General features: G+C 35.5%; 1 protein-coding gene across 1 annotated transcript in view; it reads right to left on the minus strand.

Moving 5' to 3' along the window:
• The window catches only part of PARD3B (par-3 family cell polarity regulator beta), a 939,210-nt gene that overhangs the window by 302,489 nt on the left and 617,282 nt on the right, over positions 1–19,439 (minus strand). Inside the window, exon 16 of the mRNA XM_033112382.1 lies at positions 19,383–19,427. Within this exon, the coding sequence (XP_032968273.1) occupies positions 19,383–19,427 (45 nt within the window). The remainder of the gene's footprint in view (positions 1–19,382; positions 19,428–19,439) is intronic.

A 19,439-nucleotide genomic window follows, 5' to 3' on the forward strand; every position in this document is an offset into this window, starting at 1 on the left:
TATCAAATGTTAAAAAAGAGGACTGAATATTAGTTTTAAAAATAAAAATATCTCCCTTGTTACCAGGGTTTCCCTAAGAGAGACTTTTTTCCCTCCTTTTTGAGAATTAAACAATGAAAAGTGACATTTACATAACTACGTTGCATTGAATCTCTTCAGTGAAGTCTCAATATGTCAGTAGCAATATCGAAAGTGGCATATTAAAAAGATTTCACCCTAATCCACACATATCAGAAATGATCTCATTTGTAGGTAGATAAACAATGTTGTAATTACATCAGCATGTCAAAACTCAATGAAGAAAAAGAAGCTGCAGAACCTTTTACGTTAATTTCAAAAGTAAATATTCCAGATTGTTACTAACATTTAGAGATAATCAGATATTCACTTTAGAAAGTGCATGTATACTGTATACCACCCCAATCTTCCCCAAAGGCCATGCATAAATACACTTTTTTAAAATTTTTTTGCTTATTCTTGGAAGTTTTTCTTTCTTTAAGCCTAAAAAATGAAATAGGAATTTATCTTGGAGTGCGCATTGGTACTACCAGTTTCAATGTTGACACGTTTTTCCTGATTGTCCCCAGGACAGCAAAGCTTAGAACAATTTTTGTTAGAAGTTCAGCATTGATACCAGCAAACACAGAATAAAGAGTATGAATACTAAAATATGAGTTTATATGTGTGTAATATAAATTACCAATTTACAATAGATATAAAGAAGTCCCTTTTTGCAAGCCTATTCCTTTTATGTGTGTAAAAAAGTTATTTTCAAATAATAATAAATTTTTTCTATTAATATTTGAAGATGAAAACTGGAAAGGAAGCAGCATATTTATATTACTAACTACGTTAGGAAGAACCTATCATCATTTATTCACATTTGTTCTTACTAAGTGGAAATACGTGTATAAGCTGACTTCTGTCAGTTGATCAAAAGAGACAACTAATACAATAAACAAGCATACAATTGCATCTTAAAAGAAAACATATAATGACATTTGCAAAATCAGTGCCAATTTCACTGCATAATGACTTCTATATTCATAGCCCACTAATATTTAAAAACTTGAACAAAGATCTCATTTGTGTGTTTAAGATACCTTAATGATACAAAGATATAAATTGGTTTAACTTGGTATTAAATTTGTAACTGCTGGAAATTTTGCATTTCTATACAGCTCCTAATTTTCAGAGAAAAATCCTAGTCATTTCAAGCCATTGAACATGATAATAGCAAAAATGAGATTGATCATTAACTCTAGTAACTGCCTTTGCCTTCATCTTAGGCTTCTAGTTAACAGAACGAATTAATGGCTGCTAACTCTTTTAAAGAATTATTATTTAATTTAATCTGTTCAATCTTGTGCACAAACCCAAGATTCAACTATCAGCTCTATGCAGATGACTTCTAAATCAATATTGCTAACCTTGACTTGTCTCTTGAGTTCCAGACTCATATTTTCAAATGCTTCTTCCTCATAAAATGGCTTTTCTTCATGGTTCCTTTTTTTTTTTTTCCCCCTGTTAAAGGCACAACCTTTTTGCTGATCTTCCAGCCTAGAAGACTCAGGTCAGCTTTGGGTCCCCCATCTCTTGTTCCCAAATATACGAAACTGTCAAGTCCTATACACCCTATCTCTGAAATACACTACAGCAGCAGTTCTATCATATTCTAACAATCTTCTTCAACCTCTCATTACTGCTTATTCTAAAATAGTAGTCTTAGCTGGTCCCTTGGTTGTCCTTAACCACTGGTGTTTTCTGAGGTTCAGAAATTGCATATATTCTGCATACAGATCCTTTTCTGGGTATATGGTTTTTAAACATTTTCCCAGTGTGGCTTGCATTTTTATTTATCAACAGTATCTTTTGAAGAGAAAGCATTTCTAATTTTGATAAAGTCTATCTAATTTATTGATTTTTTTTTTAATACTTGATGGCATCTGTGTCCTAAAAATTTGTTCTGCTTAGTCCACTATCCCTAAAATTTCTTCTATTTTTTTTTTTTTTTAATTTTATAGCTTTAGCTCCTACATTTAGGTCTGTGAACCATTCTGAATTAATTTCTCATGTGGAGGTTCCTTTTTGTTTTTGCACGTGGTTATCTACTAGTTCTACACTGAAGTCTTCAAAGGAGGGAAATGACATGGTATGATTTTCATTTTAAGATGGTCACTGTTTAAGATTGGTCCACTATTTCAAGGATAAAGTAAGATTCATTAGCAAGGAAAACAAAGCTTCTAGGACATAGTTTTTATCTGCTCTTTCTACTATCCAGAGCTTTTGTCTATATCTCCCTTCATTCTATTACTCCCTGCATCCATACATTCCCACTGTTTCCACCTCACCATTTCTTTTTCATCTTGAATATTCCTCCTTGGATTAAAGGAAAGAGCCAATGATGAGGAAGAACATGAAGATGGAAGAGAAAGAGCTATTGATTGATTGAAGAAGGCCCTGGGAGAAACAGCTGAGGATGGATTCAGAATACAAGTGATAGATTAGTTTAGGTATGGAATGATACACCTTCTTCTCTAACATGCATCTCATTGCCTTTATCTGTTCTTACTCTTGATATTTCTCCATGTGTATAAAGCACTACCCTCTCAGGAGCTAGACCATAACCTTGGGTATCAGCCTACTCATATGTTGCCCTTTGGTAAAATCCATACCTAGTTTCCAGGATCTTACATTTTTACAAGTTTAAGAGAAGCTCTAATGGCTGATATTCTCTAAAGTGAATTAATTACTCCAATAAGTATTAGCATATAAAATTGAAAATTTTAAGGGAAATGATGTGTCCGCACTTGAGAAATCAATACACTGGAAAGCAATTTGACTGCTTCAAATTGTCCCTCCTTACGGGTGCTGTGGTGGTCATTTCAAATGACATGGGAGTTCCTTAACAAAAGAGGTCAGTGGTTTTCATGTTGTACATTTCTGTTGTGTAGCACTTTGTATAGCTTCCATGACCACAACACATTGAATGCATTTTTACTTACCAAAGACGATTCACAAGAAAACAGTTTTACCCATACTCTTTTGACACTCAAGTAACAGCTTCACGACCAGATGAAAAGGAGTTTCCTCTCTCTTATACTTTAAAAACATTGTAGAGACAATTTCTAATCTGCCCCCTCTGCCACAGCCATATGCTCTGAAATGGAACCTCGAGGGGCAGATGTATAATCTGGGAAATGATCCAAATCTCTGACTTTTTTGCAGCTAAGTGTATTGTGTGTGCAATGCCAGCCCTGGATGCCTGGCCCAGAAATTCTAATTCATAGAAACAAAGGATAAAAAGGGACAGAGAAGGAAGAAAAATAAAAGCTTACCAATTTCTTCAGACACAATAGGCAGCTAGCACATCATCTGTAAAATTTTCATCCCAGAGAACTAATGGGGTTTTCTTCACTCTTGTAGGCTCCAATAGCAAAGGGATCTCTTCAGTAATGTGACTACAAGCTGAAACTTCATCCAAATTCTCATGCCATTCCCTTGGGCAATCTCATCACCTACTCTATGGTAACATGAGTCTTATATAACTGATAAATTACACAAAAATTCTGTAAAATATCAGATTCTCTGGTTGACAGAAAGATGAAAAACCAGAGTATTTCGTGCAAAAAGAAGAACATATGGAAGACCAGCTTTTGATAGAATGAACAGGACTGGTTTTGATTTGTTTTAGTACCTACAGGATCTATCAAACAGCCTTCTCATGTACTATTCTTTGGGTGTGGTCATGACTAGGAATTCGCTCTGAAGGGCATTCTAGAGGTTCAGAAAGAATTCTCCTTAGGATCTGATCCAAGGCGCACACAGGCAGTGACAACAAATAGCCACATGAGCCTCTTCTTTCCCACTTTATGACAGGGCACATTATAATCTGATAAAAGCTCCTTTGTGAACCCTATTTTATTTCTTCCTATAACAATGAATCATTATAAGAATCTCTAGACAGAGTAATAAACCATAGCTTGTAACTACAAATATAACCAGAATTTTTTATTATGTGGCTTCTTATTAAAGAGAATTTTCCATTTCAAACTTTCTCAGCATAGTATGGATATCATCCCCCACTTTGTTCCTATGTCACGTGGCTTTCCATATATTTCTAAGGAATATTTTAAATTGGTTTGTCTTGTCAAAAGTAATCCAGACCCCAGGAGATAAAATGTGGCTTAATATCTGCTCTAATCTTTATTGGGCCTAATGGTTTATGTAAATTTAGCCATTTACAAAGAACAACCATTCATTCATTCATTCATTCATTCACTCATTCAGCAAACAATTACTGGATTCCAGACTTCTGCTTCTAGTAATGTATCAATTTTCAAAATCCTGATGATAAAAAAACAAATAGATCCTGGATAAATTAAAACACATACACATTTAAACACATTGCTTAGTTCATAGAAAATTAAGGGTAATCCTTAAGCAAAGCCCTTTGATAAACAAAAAATAAACAAATAAAAAAACCAAGAGTGAATGATGCTAAGTAACCAAACTTGCAGGCTGAGTTTGCTCTTCAGATAAGTGCTGATGTTAGGAATCTGGAGCTTGAGGAGGGGTGTGATGGTGGCATCTTGGAGGATCTGGGCGACAAACTCGAAAGTAGAAGAGTTTAAACAGTAACCCTCAAAAGCACCTGCACACTTGGTAGAAGAGTAGGCTCAAAAACCTCATCCCCTGAATATACTTTCCTCAGCAAAGGAAGTCCAAGAAAATCTGTCTTTACTCTGGTTCTAGATAGGGAAAACAACAATAATAATTTTTGAAAAATCACCATTACCTTTTAAGAATTCTCAACCACAGGACTGACTGTCCTTCTAGAGGTAATTAAATCGAATTTATTTTCTCCCAATTAAATAAGCTGTCAGCTAAGAAATTATATGAAAGTGGTCCTAGGTGAGCAGTGCTCTGCTAGTACCCTAAAATATGCAAAGCTAAACCTTCTTGGGAGGAAAGTATATGCAAATCAGGCTCTCCAAGATCCTCTCCAAGACCGAATTCATAAAAATGTCACCATGAATAAGAGTCAGCAGAGACATGAAAGAAATTTAGACACCAAATTGGAATTAGAAGATAGATCTAAAGAAATTAGTCAGGATGGAACACAGAATCAAGGAGATAGAAAAATATGAAAAAGTGTTTAAAAGACATGGCTGAAGAATTAGGTCTAACATACATCTAGTAAGAGTTCCACAAAGAGAAGACAGAATGGGGAAGCGGCACATTTACATATATAATTTCTCAGGAATGATGGAAAACATTACTATCAAGATATAGGAGACATATAATATACCAAGAATACTAATATAAAGAAATCTACACCAAGATCTAGATTCTAGTGAAAGTGAACATCAAAGACAAAGAGATTTTAAAAGTATCCAGAGAGAAAAGCCTGATCACCAGGTAAAGAGACGCCTGTTAGACCAATGGCTGACTTTTCACAGTCGAAAGGCTGACTTTTCAGTCGAAACCAGAAGATAGTAAGACAACATCTTTAATGTGCTGCCAGCCTAATACTGTATACTCAAAAAAACTAGTTGTGAAGAACAAGACATTTCTGATAAACGACACAAATATGATCAGTAGACTATAACTAAAGGAATGTCTGAAAGGCATACTTCAGAAAGAAAGAAAAAGACCTCAGAAGGAAAGTCTGCAACATAAAGAAGAATGGTAAGAAAATAAATTGGTAAATACATAGATAAGTTTAAACAAATATTAAATGCATAAAACATTAAAATTAGTGGGATCAAAACATAAGGAAAAAAAGGAAAATAGTACAGAAATTGGGAGAGGTAAGGAGAGCAAAAGTGTTCTAAGTTCCTTGTATTGTTGGGGAAAATATTAAGTATGGACTAATTTTAGATTATGTTAAGTATGCATGATAACAACGGAGTATATCATTTTAAAATCAATATAAGAAAAAAGTGGGATTAAACACAAAAATAAAACAAAACAGGAATTCATCCTAAGAGGACAAGAAAGAAGAAAAAGACATTAAGAAGTGGCTCAAACATACAATAAGATAATAAACATAAATCTAAATATGCCAGTAATCTCAATCAATGTAAATGTGTTAAACTCCCAGTTACAATTCAAATTGTTAGACTGAACATAGAAACAAAAAATGAAATGTTAGGAAAAGACATATACATAAAGCATGAATACATGGAAAGTTCTATAGTAAAAATATGCAAAAAGAAAGACTTAAGAAATACTGAACAAAAGGCACCTGTTCTGTGCCAACCATGGCTCTTGAACTGGGGTGTGAAGTCTCTGCCCTGTGGAGCCCACATTCTATATGAGGAGGAAACAGTAGGTTAGACCCACACATACACTACAGACTGTGATAAGTGCGATCAGGATATAAACAGTGTAAGCAATGGAAACTGACCTATCTCGTCTATTTTAGATGGAGCGGTCAGGGAAAGTATCTTTGAAGAAAGAATATTTGACCAGAGAACTGAATCGGAAGGAATCAAGCACGTGAAGTGGAGGACATCTGTTTGAGCAGAGGGGAAGCACGTACAAAGGGTCTGAAGAGAGAACACGTTGGCCTGTTCAAGAAGAAGCATGCAGGCAACATGGGCCAAGTGTCCTAACGGAGGAGGAGGAAGCAGTGGGGATGAGGTCGGCGAGGTAGGCAAGGCCTTGGGGTTCATGGTACGAAGTCTGGATTATTTTCTATGAAGGATAAAAAGCCATTGGAGGAGATTGAGCATTTAAGGGACTTGATTCGATTCGTGTTTCCCAAACATCTGTTAGGCTCCTGGGAGGAGAATGAACTGTAGAGAGTATAGAAGAAGATGGGTCAGTTAGGAGGCTACAGAAGGCATGAGGTGGGGAGACTTGGGCGAAGGTGGGAAGTAATGCTTTGGAATGCATTCCCACGGGACCAACCTGATTTCCTGCCAGATTAACGCCATAAAGTAAATTGAAAAGTCAAGGCTGATTCTGCCTTTGGTTAAGACTTTTCAGGCTTACTTGGAAGGGCACCATTGTATCTGTTATGTTTCCTTCTCAGGTGACGATGGCCTGTTGGAGGAATGTATTTGAAAACATAACTCAAGCTAAATGTGCTTGAAAGAAGTTCATAGTGAGAAATAGTTGACGATTCGGACATTTCTTTTGCTGAAAAAGCCAGTGTTCAACCAGAATTGAAGGCATTTGCCCAGAGACAGGAAATGGGACCCAGAGTGTGAGTATTACATAGCCCAAAGGGCTCAGAATGGAGACCCTTTTCTCAAACTAAGATTCTCTGAGCTTTGCAAAGAAGCCTGATGATGGAAACTATCGAAATATAATGGAAACTTATAAAATTCAGTGTTTTCCAAACTTTAGCAATCTGTTACAACTTCATAAAATTGTCATGTTCACATATCATTTTTTTCACATCATTTTATGCTGTTATTTCCTTACCAATATTCTTCAAAATCTCATAGTTAAACATAAAATTTTAATAAAAATCATGTAGCACTACTATAAATTGAAAACCAGTATTTTTACTAGTACACATTAATATAGATAGTTTTTAAAAATGAAAAGTGTTTGTTTATATACACTTAAAATAGTTCAAGGACCACCAGATCTCTAACCTAAGCAATAGTTGAATTTTCTCTGAGGTCTGTCAGTACAGCAAGCAAAAAGTCTCCATCACAAGTTTGACACCATTGTTTCTAAATATCTCTAACAACTCATGGATGGCATATCATGATATTTTACAAAACTATCTGCTTTTTTCCCCCCTCTGTTTTTGCAGTTGTAGTTTGCCTGGTTTATAAAGGCCTGCAATTTTTTTTTTTTTTTTTTTTTTTTTTTACTGATTGGTAAATAAAAAGGTTTTTGTTCAAAAGCTAACTTTGAACAGCTTTGTTTTATTTTGAAGGGGTAGAATTCATAAGTTGTTTTGTGTGGTGTGTGGTTTCTAATTATCAATAGAGTGGGAATGAATTTGCATTTTAGTAAGGAGAAGCAATCTAGGTTGCTTTAAGCTTTCTCTTTAATTTTTACATATTCATCATTAGTCCTATTATAAATCTGCTTTTATTGGACACAGGTGGGCATCATGAACATCTAAAAAGGAACCTATTTATACATAGCATGATGTGGGTGCCTTACTGAATAAATCACAAAGACTAAGTTTCTGAGTCTAGGACACCAAAAATTGACAGGGGGTTTTAAAATTTCCTGAATACCTTTTTCATTGGCACTTCTTTATAGCAATCCACAAATGAGGTATCTCATGGTTAATCCCCTTTCCATTTCCTCCTTCCTGAAATACTTTTAGGCCCCAAATAGGTTCGTAGTATGACTCAGGGATTCAGCAGCTCATCTTCTTTCCAGAAACTATATCTTTTCCTGTGGTTCTTCTGTACATACTCTGTGCTGGTCCCTGTGCTAAATCCTCCCACTTGTATACCATTTCTATTAGTAGATTCTGCATGTGAAGTTTTACAATGTTTAAAAATGCTTTCATCTATAAAAATCCATACATTTTTCATTACCCAGCAGGTACATAAATATAGTCTCACTGCAAAAATTCAAATATGATAGAAAAAGCAAAAGTCCCCCTTGACCTTCAACCTTGGCCTTCTTCTTTCTGTAAAGGTAACCACTGTTCCTTTTCCTATGTATCTGCATTTGTCTATAATCACCTGGTGTTTTCACAGTGTGTATTACTATTGCTGCTACTAACCTGTGAGCATCTCAGGGTCAGAATCTGTACCCTATACAACTTTATATTTGTAGTACCTGGAACAGTATCTGGCACATGGTAGGTGTTCAATAAATACGGGTTTAACAAAATAGTTATCATTGGTTCCTCCTCTTTTATGTAGGAGATAACAGAGTTCTTCTGCTGGTTTGAGGAAAAGGTGGACCTTGGGGTTATTAACAGTGTAAGGGAGCCTGACTACTGATCAAAGGAGACTGGAAAACAGCCTAAGGGGAATTTGGGGGCGCTGACTGGCTCTGAAGCAGAGGTGGGAGCTTGGGCAAGAAAAGGTAAGATAAGTTAAAAAGTAGACAAAATGGAGCCTACCACCTGAAACTAATAAAAAACAAAACAAAACACAAGTAAGTGGAAGGACAAAGAAAGAAAGAAACAAACAAAAAACCTGAGCCTAGAGATACCTGAAGTTAAACAAAGCTGGATACCAATAGAGATCCTTGCCTAAGGGAGCTGGGGAAGGTTTCTCAGGGAGGTAGGAATTCAAAGAGTTCAGCTGGGACTCTGAGCTTGAAAGAGCAAGATATGGTGAGACAGCAAAGGGCAAATAGCTCTGAGATGGGAAACACGTGGCATGAGGGTGATGGGGTAGGGTGGAGAGTGATGGTGGCAACAGAGAAAGCTGGAAGGGCAGGTCATGACAAAGTGATGGAGGGCGTGATGGAGGGCATGGTCTGACTCGTTAAAGATATTGAAATTTATCCCTGTGGATAGAGCCTAAATACAGGAATAAATGAGTTTTTTAAGTAGGCAACACCTTTCTTGAAATACACATGTCTTTTAGTGCTTTCCTTCTCCTGCATTCCCTCCCCGCCCCGCAAACAGTATTCATTTATGAAACACACACATACACATAACATCTAACAAAGTAATACCGAAATTATCAAAGCAAATATATTCTAAAATATTTCTCACCATTAATTGGCAACATTATACCCTTGTCAGATACTAAAAACATTTAGGCTTTGACATATTTTATAACGTAATGGGGCATCTATTATGTAAGAGCTCATCTTCAGAGTTCTCAGGTTGGATTTTAAACTTGTTGTTCCAATATGCTGTGTTGGCTAATTTTTAGCTGAGAAAACTTTATAACGAAACCCCCTGCTGGAATGGGTAAACAGTCATTCAGTTAACACTGGCAACTAGATTTCCCACAGAAGTTTGAAATAAAAGGTCTTGTAAGCAGGTAGCTTATTATATCTCTGGGTCATTGTAATCAAGTGTCTCCATTTTTTTTTTTCTCCACAATAAATTTACACATAAGATACCTTTCCTAGAAGAGTGATTTTAAATTCTAGGTCTGAATGTAAACCTTTCGAAAATAATTAGGAACTAAAAAGCTTTCTAGCTCTTCCCAAGTTTTTACTCTTGATAAGGGCTGCAATTATTTAAAGCTAGTAGGTTAGAGTCTAGTGATTTTGTTGAAATATTCTCATTGCAAAAAGTTTATTGAAGACATCCTGAAGCTAAATATAAAGGAAAGAGGACAGAAATGATGCTTGTACTGGAGGTTAATATTTACTGTTACTATGCTTTCAGGATCGTGATTTGTTTTTACCCATGACACATTCAAATTCATACAATAATATTCTGACAGATGATGGCATTTTAGGTGAGTTTTAAGTCACTTGCTGTTTTCTGTGGCTCCTACTCTTTCTTTTCAGCTTCAGGGCAAATTCAAAGTTGGGTACAGATAACTCAGCTTACAGAAAAGTTTTGATGTCAAACATTCACTTTCTATCATCAACCATCATGTAATCATGTAATCATTTAACAATATTTTTCATTGCAGATGTTCACTCTGGCATTGAGAAACACTACTAGAATTGTCCATTCCAAACCACTGTTTTCCAAAAGTGCAAGACACATATTTCCCATGGATGGCAAAGTTTGAGGGTCAGCCACATTTGAAGAAATTGACATATATAGAAATATGCTCTTCTCTTTATAAAATTATTTTTCACTTGTTCAAACAATTCAAAAAATTTTAGAAACTATGAATTTTCTAAATCAATGCATACTTAAGCCTACTAAATTTTATTTCCTAAGAAAAATGGTCAAATTCTGAATAATGACAGAGGGAATAATACAGGATTTTGATATTGAGAGTTTTGCAACATCAGTATCAATATGTAAGGGTATAAGGAAAAAAATATGTACCAAAATATACCACATCAACAAATGTCCACTGAAGCTCAGAATGAAATAATTTGTCCTGTGCATTTATGTTTCGGGAAAAAAGAAATAGAACACCATAATAGAAGTTAAAAAGTATAATTAATAGCAACTATAAATAAATAAATAAATAAATAAATAAATAAATAAATAAATACAGAGTTTGTTAGAAAGTCTGTAGTATAAACTTCAAACAAAATATGGACTTTTTGCCTCTAGGCGGGTTATTCAATTCTGGAGGGTTTTAATGGGAAAAGTTTAAAGAAAAAATGACTAGGGCTGTGTCAAATTACTCTATCATTTTAATATCCATGCTACTTTGGGAGAAATTTTGAAGTTTTAATGATAGTTTAGGCTATCAACTCAGGCAAAACTGGTAGCAATGATGCTTGAGTTCCAAAAGCAAGAGGTTGTTGAAATAGAAGTCAACAGATCTGAGCCTCAGTTCTGTCACTGACTAGCTGGACCTTTGGTTGGGGGTGACTTCCTCTCTAAACCTCCATCTACTCTTTAAAATAAGTTGGTTGTACTAGAGATATATAACACTCCATTTAGTCCTAACATTCTATAATTCCACCATAAATAAAGAATTGAAAATATAACTGCAAGAGATTAAAAAAATTCAGTTCAGGAAAAAACTCTAGCTCCTCTGTAACCCGATGCTTGAATGTAGTGTTCATGTGTGCATGTAGGTGTAAATGTATATTTTTATAGTTTTCCACCCAATTTATGCTTTGATTTAAACCTATTATCTACAGTGTTTCTTTTTTTTCTTTGCCAACCCTGTAATCCCATTATGTACAGACTTCAACATCATCAAGAAAACGGAGACCATTAATGTCTTTAATTTTCCACCCCCTCTACCTACAAATTTATCTATATCACATGCATCCTGCCACTTTCCCTACAATTTTGGCCCATCCTCTTCAAGGCCAACTACTATAAAACTATGTACTCTTAATCCTATCCCTTCTAACAATGTCCTCTTTCTTATACCTTCCTTCTCTCCCAAATGTCTCTTTCCTCTCAGTCTATAAACATGGTTCCGTGTTTCTCATGAATAACAAACTAGAAAAATAAAAACAATTTCTCATCTCTAGATACATCTTTCTTCTTTCTCTTAAAATTAAGCTTCTGGAAAGATCTACGCTTGTTTTCACCTCCGGTTCCTCCTCAAGCCACTTCATTTTGTTTCTGTTCTCCTGTGAACTGAAATTCACTACAGGTGAAGTGATTACTAATGGACAGCTTTCAATCCAAACCTAGTGAAAATTAGGTATCTTTTCAAATCTTCTGTAACCTTGGGATCATTTCCTCCTGAAACTCTTCATTTCCTCATTCTTCAGAAACAGGAGCTCTTTACAAGAAGATTACTTCTTGTAAATCCATCCGGATCACATTGAGTCTACACTGGCCCAAGCCTTTTCTCCATTCACGGAAGAGTGAGGATGAATTTTCTTGGCAACCATGGAGCAATCTGAACAAACCAAGCTCATCACTCCTGACATCCTCAGTAGTTCCCAAGATGTGAGACCCCTGGTCATCCATTCTTTCCTGTGCTGTCCACCTTACCCCACTCTGTCCATCTTCCTGTGTGACTCACTGCCTCATTTTCCCTCCATTCCAGACCCTTCCACCTTGCCTTCTCGAGTCCTCACTATCCTTCCATGGTTGATTCAATGCTGTTTACTTTCAACCTCTTCTCTGAAAATCATCCTTCCTTTTAGCTTTAATTGAAATCCAGCTCTCCACTAAGACTTCTGCTTCTCCTGCAGCCCTCTCCTTTGAAGCTGTTCCTTCTCACACGTCAGTTTTGGGAGGGGGCTCAACCTTCTCCCTTATTGTCCTCCCCACTTTCAAGCACACCGCTCCTCTACCCTCATATAAAATCCCTACTCCTTCACAGCTCATGCCATCCTGCCACACTCCCCTCTACTACCTGTGCCTTCATGCCACTTAATACGTGAAGACTCTGGCATGTAGTTTATGCATTTGCTCTCTACCAATCCCATTTCCATCTTATCATCCTCATTATTAAAATTACGTGCCTCAGGGAACCATTGGTCCAATGAAGATAAGAGACACACGCTGAAAATCTGCACCTAAAGTATAGGTTGGAGCTAATCTCAAACAAACACTTCTGAGATTAGCAAATCCCAGCTTTACTGAAGATACATGATCAAGAAATAAATCTTTACGGTTAGTTTTATTATACAGCATAGCTGTAACAATAGTTAACTGATACACTGAGAATCAAATTGGATCTTCTTCCTCAGTCACCCACTAAGTTTAATTTAAAAAACAAAAGTCAAGGCTTTATTTCCTAAATATTACTTATTTTTCTTTCCATTTCCATTGCTAATCCATTAAATTTATGCCTACATAATCTCTTATCTGGACCACTGATACGGTCTTTTAACTATTTTCCTTGCTTTTTTGGTTTGTTTTTTGGTCCCTTCAAATCTCTACAACCACCAGAGTGACATTTATTAGATTATAAAACTGACCACTCCCCTTCTTTAGGCTGTTTAGATTTTCTGAGCCTGTAGGATAAAATTCACATTCTTTCATTTGGTAAGAGCTCCCCATAGTCTAACCGCTGCCTACTTGCTCAATAGGGTATTTTATCATTCTCCCATTTCCTTTTCCTGACACAATGAATTGTATATAGTTTCTTGAACATACCATGGTAAGATGTTTCATGTTTTCATAGCTTTCCATGTGCCTGAAATGTGTTAGCAAATTTACCTTTCCTATTTCTCAAACTTTTATTCATCTTTCAGGTCTTGCTATGGAAGCACTTCCTTTCTGACACATGATAGACAATCCCCAAATAGAATCAAGCAATATTTCTCCTATAAGATTTCTGCACTGTACTCTCTAACATGAAGGTACCAAATGTTTAATTAGGCATGTATATGTCTTTCTCCTCTACCACTTTATAAACATTTTTTCCTAAAGCAGAGGCCATGTCTTATGTCACTTGTATACCAGCACTTAATATGGTATCTGTCACAAAGTGGAAATTTAATAAATATGTGTGGAATTGAAATAATTAATTTTGCAATTTAATTTGTAAAAAAATGTAGTCTCTATTTACTCTGAAATTCAGAGATGCACATATTTAAGTAGTGAAGAACTTTATGTCACTTCTAAAAAGACTAACACATTTTTCCTAATTCAATTTGATTCATTGAATTTTAGAGACCAGAGTATTCAGTATACCTTTTACAACATAGGAAATACCAGAGTTGTTTCATAATCAAGTTTATACAGGAAGAATCCTAGACATATTACTATTTTTTTTATAACTTCCTAAATCCTATGGAAATGTAAATGAAAGCTGGAACGTATGTGAAATGTATACATTTTTTCTGTCTAAACCTATATTTATCCAACATAACAGACAACAAAAGCTTTCAAAGTACCCAATAAAGATGTTTGTCCCAATAGATAACTGTGCAGTATTACCTTTACCAACTGATGAGGAAAGAAACAGTTCAAGTCCACTGACTTGAACTAACTCCACTAACGACAAGGTTTTACTTCCTCTCAACAACAACAATAAAAATATAATGAAAACAGCAATCCAATTAGAAGACACAAATATGAAAAATGACCATGGTTGATAGTTCAAAATTTAAATGCATATTTAATTTAGATATTCTATGAACATATGGAATACTAAGACTCAACAAAATTTACGAAATGTCATTTAGTAAAGCACTGCTCGTGTGTTAAAGTGACTATCCAATCACCGTATACTTTCAAGAGCTCTATTCTTTTGCAATGACCCAGAGATTCTTCTGCCACATTTTAAACAGTCTAGATTTGAACTGTACATACAGGGCACTTAGAACAGAATGTAAGGTCTGCCAAGTTAGCAACTTGTATACTACACTCCTTGTGTTGCCATAAGGAAACACATCACATGCATATTTGCTATAATTTATACATAATACACGCACATCGCATGCATATTTTCTTTCTCCTACATCTCTTAAGTTGGTCCACACATTCATGTACACACACACACACATACACACATGCAGGAAAACAAAGGCAAGAATGACCAAATGTCCCTCTCCTGCTCACTTGAATTACAGTAGTTTCCTAGAGAAATTATACTTATTGTGTCCCTGGTTTGGTTGGCTGAGGTTACAAAAGGTAAATGATTTATGAAATATCTTGATGTGTGTATCGTATCTTCCAACTAGGACTCCTCTATTCTTCTCAATTCCTGTGACTGTGAGGTGTTAGGTGCATGCTGGTGAAAAAGAAAATGTCCAAAGCATGGGCTCTACCATATAGTATCTGGGTTCATATCTTAACCCAATAGTTACCAGCTGAGAGAGCGAGTCCTTAAATGTCCCGATCTTGAGCTTCTTCATCAGTAAAATATTTAAAAATATCAACATACTTTGTGTCTCCAAGGTACCTTTATATAGAGATATCCCCCTGGGTTGTTAATGAGAACTTGCTCATTAATTGATAAACTTGTCTCAGAAAAGGTCTGGACTTCCTGCCAACCATTACTTCTACAGACTTGCCTGTTTTACAGCTCTATAGACAGGTGTTTGAGGATATAAGAAATTAAAATAGAAATAGGAAAGCCTTTTAGTCCATTTTGCTAATTAATATGTCAGAGCTCATAAAGAAGAACTCATCGGCTTTCTTCAGCACTGCATCATCTTCAAGAGCTGGGTCAGCGAAGATCTCTGCAGACAGTCAGCACATATTAAAACAGCTCCAAGCAGTAAATCAAAACAACAAAAAAAATGAAGATACAGTAAAAAAAAAAAGTAAAATTTATAACTACTTTCTGTCTGAATGCTGAGGAGCATGACAGTTTTGGTTTAGGTGTCAATTTAGTACGTGGGAAGGAACGAAGGAAGGAAGGAAAGAAAGAAAGAAGGAGGGAGAGAGGGAAGGACAGAAAGAGGAAAGAACAGAGGGGGGGAGGGAGGAAATGAAGGAAGGAGGAGAGAAGGGAGGAGGGAGGGAGGGAAGGAAGGAGGGAGGCAGGGAGAAAGGGTTTCTTTTCAAACAGTTTATGAGTCTGTAGAGCCCAAATTAAAGCATTTTTTTTTTAAAGCTATGTCACATTTTGTGTCACTTTCTCAGGATTCTAAAGCTCCCTTAGAATATTAATAAAAATCTCTATTTATTGGTTTTATTGTTTAAAATACATATTTTCCTAAAGTATTTCCCCTGCATTGCTAAATTTTGAATTTTGTAAGAATTCAATGAGTGCGACAGCTAGGAAAAGAGGTGAAAGACATATTCCTGGTTTTTCAAGGCTCTCTGAAACTTATGATTTTTCTTAAAGGAACCACACGAAAGACAAAATTTTGCTCCAAATTTCTCTTGGTGGGTCTCACCATTCCACAGACATTAATATCTCTTATTCGTGGAGGAGGAGCCTACATGACTCTGAACAGGAAAATCATCCTGCCATCTTCCTTGCCAAGGTATGAGATGCAATGCACTGCAGGCAGGTTGTTAGAGGAATCTCAAGAATACTGGATTGATTTCAGAAGGGGTGAGGGAACACTACATTTTGGGCCAAAAATGTTAGAAAGATGATCTTACCTGAGACTTTGATTTGATCTGAGCTCGGAGAAATAAACCATTTAAAGATTAAGCCAAGGAAAAGGTGCCAAAAATATTGTCACAAAGTTGGGAGGTACCCAAGCCAGACCAACAGATGGAACTTGGCACAAAATGGCTCTCTACACACTAGCTGACTCAGAAGAAATTTTAACTTAGAGGAACTTATGAAAATGTTGAATATCATCTTGAATTAGAGGATGGATGATAGATTTAGGTCAGCATGTAGAATTAAATTTAACTTCCTAATGGTCTTGGATAGTATGAAAACTGTCCATATTTCTGTAATTAAAAATAGACAGAAGAAGATACTCTTTTTTCTTAGTAAAAGATATATCTTTTTTTTTTCTTTTTTACCTACATATTCTGGAGAAAGGAATTGGGGAAGGGAAAGGTGAAACAAAAAGAAGTTGAATGATTCCTTTTGACATTAGTAAGACAAATAGGATCAGGGAACATTATAGATTACAACTCAGACACAGACTACAGCAGATTGAGACTATAGTTATATATTAGATGCCTTCTAAAAATGATTTTGTAACTCAAAGAGTTTGCTAGAATTAAATGGACTCTTAATCCTCTTTCATCACCACCACCAAAGCTGAACGAGAAACTGCTCTACAAAAATGCAGAACGAACAGTCAGTTGCCTTTTATGTGAAGGATGAGTTCTTAAATATCATTATAATTCAAGCTTAATTTTCCAAAAGAAATAAATATAAAACATGGGAGATGGTATATTCTTGAATATATACATTTATAACCTTACTAGCATATTTTTCTTTAATGCTGCTTTGTATTTTCTCAGAACTATCTCTACTGTTTTACAAAGTGCTCTTAATTTAACTCTAGAGTGCATTATTTCAGATGATTGCTTAATCCTCTTCATTGTGTTTTATTGTATGCCACTTTTGCTTCTAAGTTAACAAGTTTCAGCTTGTTGTTCAGCATTTGCACTGGTTCCACAGACTGCCAATGAAAAACTCAATGATGTTGTGATAGGATATGAAAGTACTTAAAAATATAAGGATAGAGAGTATTTTGATGACAGTTGATTATAACCAAAAATCTTCTTTAAAACACATGATGTAGTAAAACAGTATGGTGCATGTGATATACAGACTGTTGGTACTATTTCTAGCAACAAGTTGAAATAAAGCCGCCATGTGGAACTTACAATTAACCCACCTGACAGCTTTAAAGTTATGTCATTTTTGATACTTTTTTTTTTAATTTTGGAAGACTTACTTTGTTTTGTACTTAGAGGAATTCTTTATTAATATTTTTAATATCACACTATATAAAACACGCTATTCAAATTTACTTAAAATATTACAGCAATATACTAAGGTAACAATGTTCTCATTTAAAAAGAGTGACAATAACGTTTAATTATGGCTAAGAGCAATTTGTTTGGAAATTAAGTAAGATTAGAATAAATTTGATTTCTTGGAAAAAGCCAGAAAGTTTATCACTGGCTCCTTTTCAAAAACCAAACTGATAAACTTTCTTAAAAAACTGCTGCCACTTTTTGCCTTGAAACCTATCCCAGTATCTAAAAAGGCTTACATCTTCAAGGATTTGATGGGTAAGAGAACTAGTACAAGCAGTACCATGCATTTAAGACTATCCTTGGAGTTCCTTGTTCATGAGAACTTCCTTCTCAGACTCCTAAAAATATTTCCAGTAGTAGAGAATTTAATGGAAGAGCATGATGGGAACGAGCAGCATGTAGCAATTTATCACTCTCACAGGAATCTTTTCTTTTACAGGGATCTAACCTCTTAGACTCTTCAGTAGAGGAGCAAAAAAGAAGAAAAAAAATATCTAAGCGTTGTGAACCAGCCCTTGCCTGCTGTTATCACTAGAGTAGCTAGAGAAAGAAGGAAAAAAAATCGTAATCTTGCCCTGGAACATGATGGAAGTAATGAGGCATCACGGCCACTTACCGCTGAAAACATAATTGGCATATACACACAGGAGACGCTTGGTGATGGGAAAGACTTCTTTGCTTCCGAAACATAGGGATGTCAACAAATTATAATCCTTCTGCTGTTTGGAGTGGGAATTCTAAGAGCAAAAATGGATATTTTCCCCTAAAATAATGCACCCCTAGAGGAAAGGGATTACTGCAGTGTTTACTAGCCTAGTAGCTTTAAGTGTTTTCAGCTAATGTGAATAAATGATGAAGGAAGGGCAGATGATGAAGGAAGGGCAAAGGAATAGCAAGCAGGCCACTTGACAATGAAGGAGAGCGTGGATTTTAGATCTGAAGGTATCTCACACATGATAAAGACCCAGGAGACACTCAGAGATCCTTGTGAACTTCTAGAGAACCTCTGAGGAGCTCATTTATGAGTCTAAAGAAAGAAAATAGTCATGTTGGGTACAATGTCTTTGATGACAGGCAAAAAGATTATTCTTTTTTCAAGGAGAAAGAAATGACCTTCTTTTTTAAATTTTTTTTTAAAATTTTGGAACTTTTTGTCCAAGCATTTTAATGTGAAAGTCATTATGGAAAAGAATTTAAAACTTCCTTAGGTTTTTTAAAATAATTTTTTTGTTGTCCTAAGGGTTCAGCTGGCATACAGGTTTGTGATTTTTGGTTTCATAATTATTTTTGGGGAAACCTTTATTCTTTCCTCTCAAACATTTTGAGTCAGCATATATTATGCCACTATACACACAGCCAAGCAATAATTCATCTTTGTGGAAGTCAGAGACGTCTCATGTATTAATTAGCAAGCCTTTCAGTACTAGTGGATAGAAATAGGTTCCAACTGCTATTCAAATACAGCCAGTGATTTCCAGGAAGAAGAATATAAAGTCAGTTTCAAGGAATTTCTTACCCGATTTGTGTCCAGTCAATGAATGGACTTTGCTTTCATCTGGCACTGAGAAGAAAT

Source organism: Rhinolophus ferrumequinum, chromosome 8 (genome assembly GCF_004115265.2).
Source record: "Rhinolophus ferrumequinum isolate MPI-CBG mRhiFer1 chromosome 8, mRhiFer1_v1.p, whole genome shotgun sequence".
NCBI classification, from domain to species: domain Eukaryota; kingdom Metazoa; phylum Chordata; class Mammalia; order Chiroptera; family Rhinolophidae; genus Rhinolophus; species Rhinolophus ferrumequinum.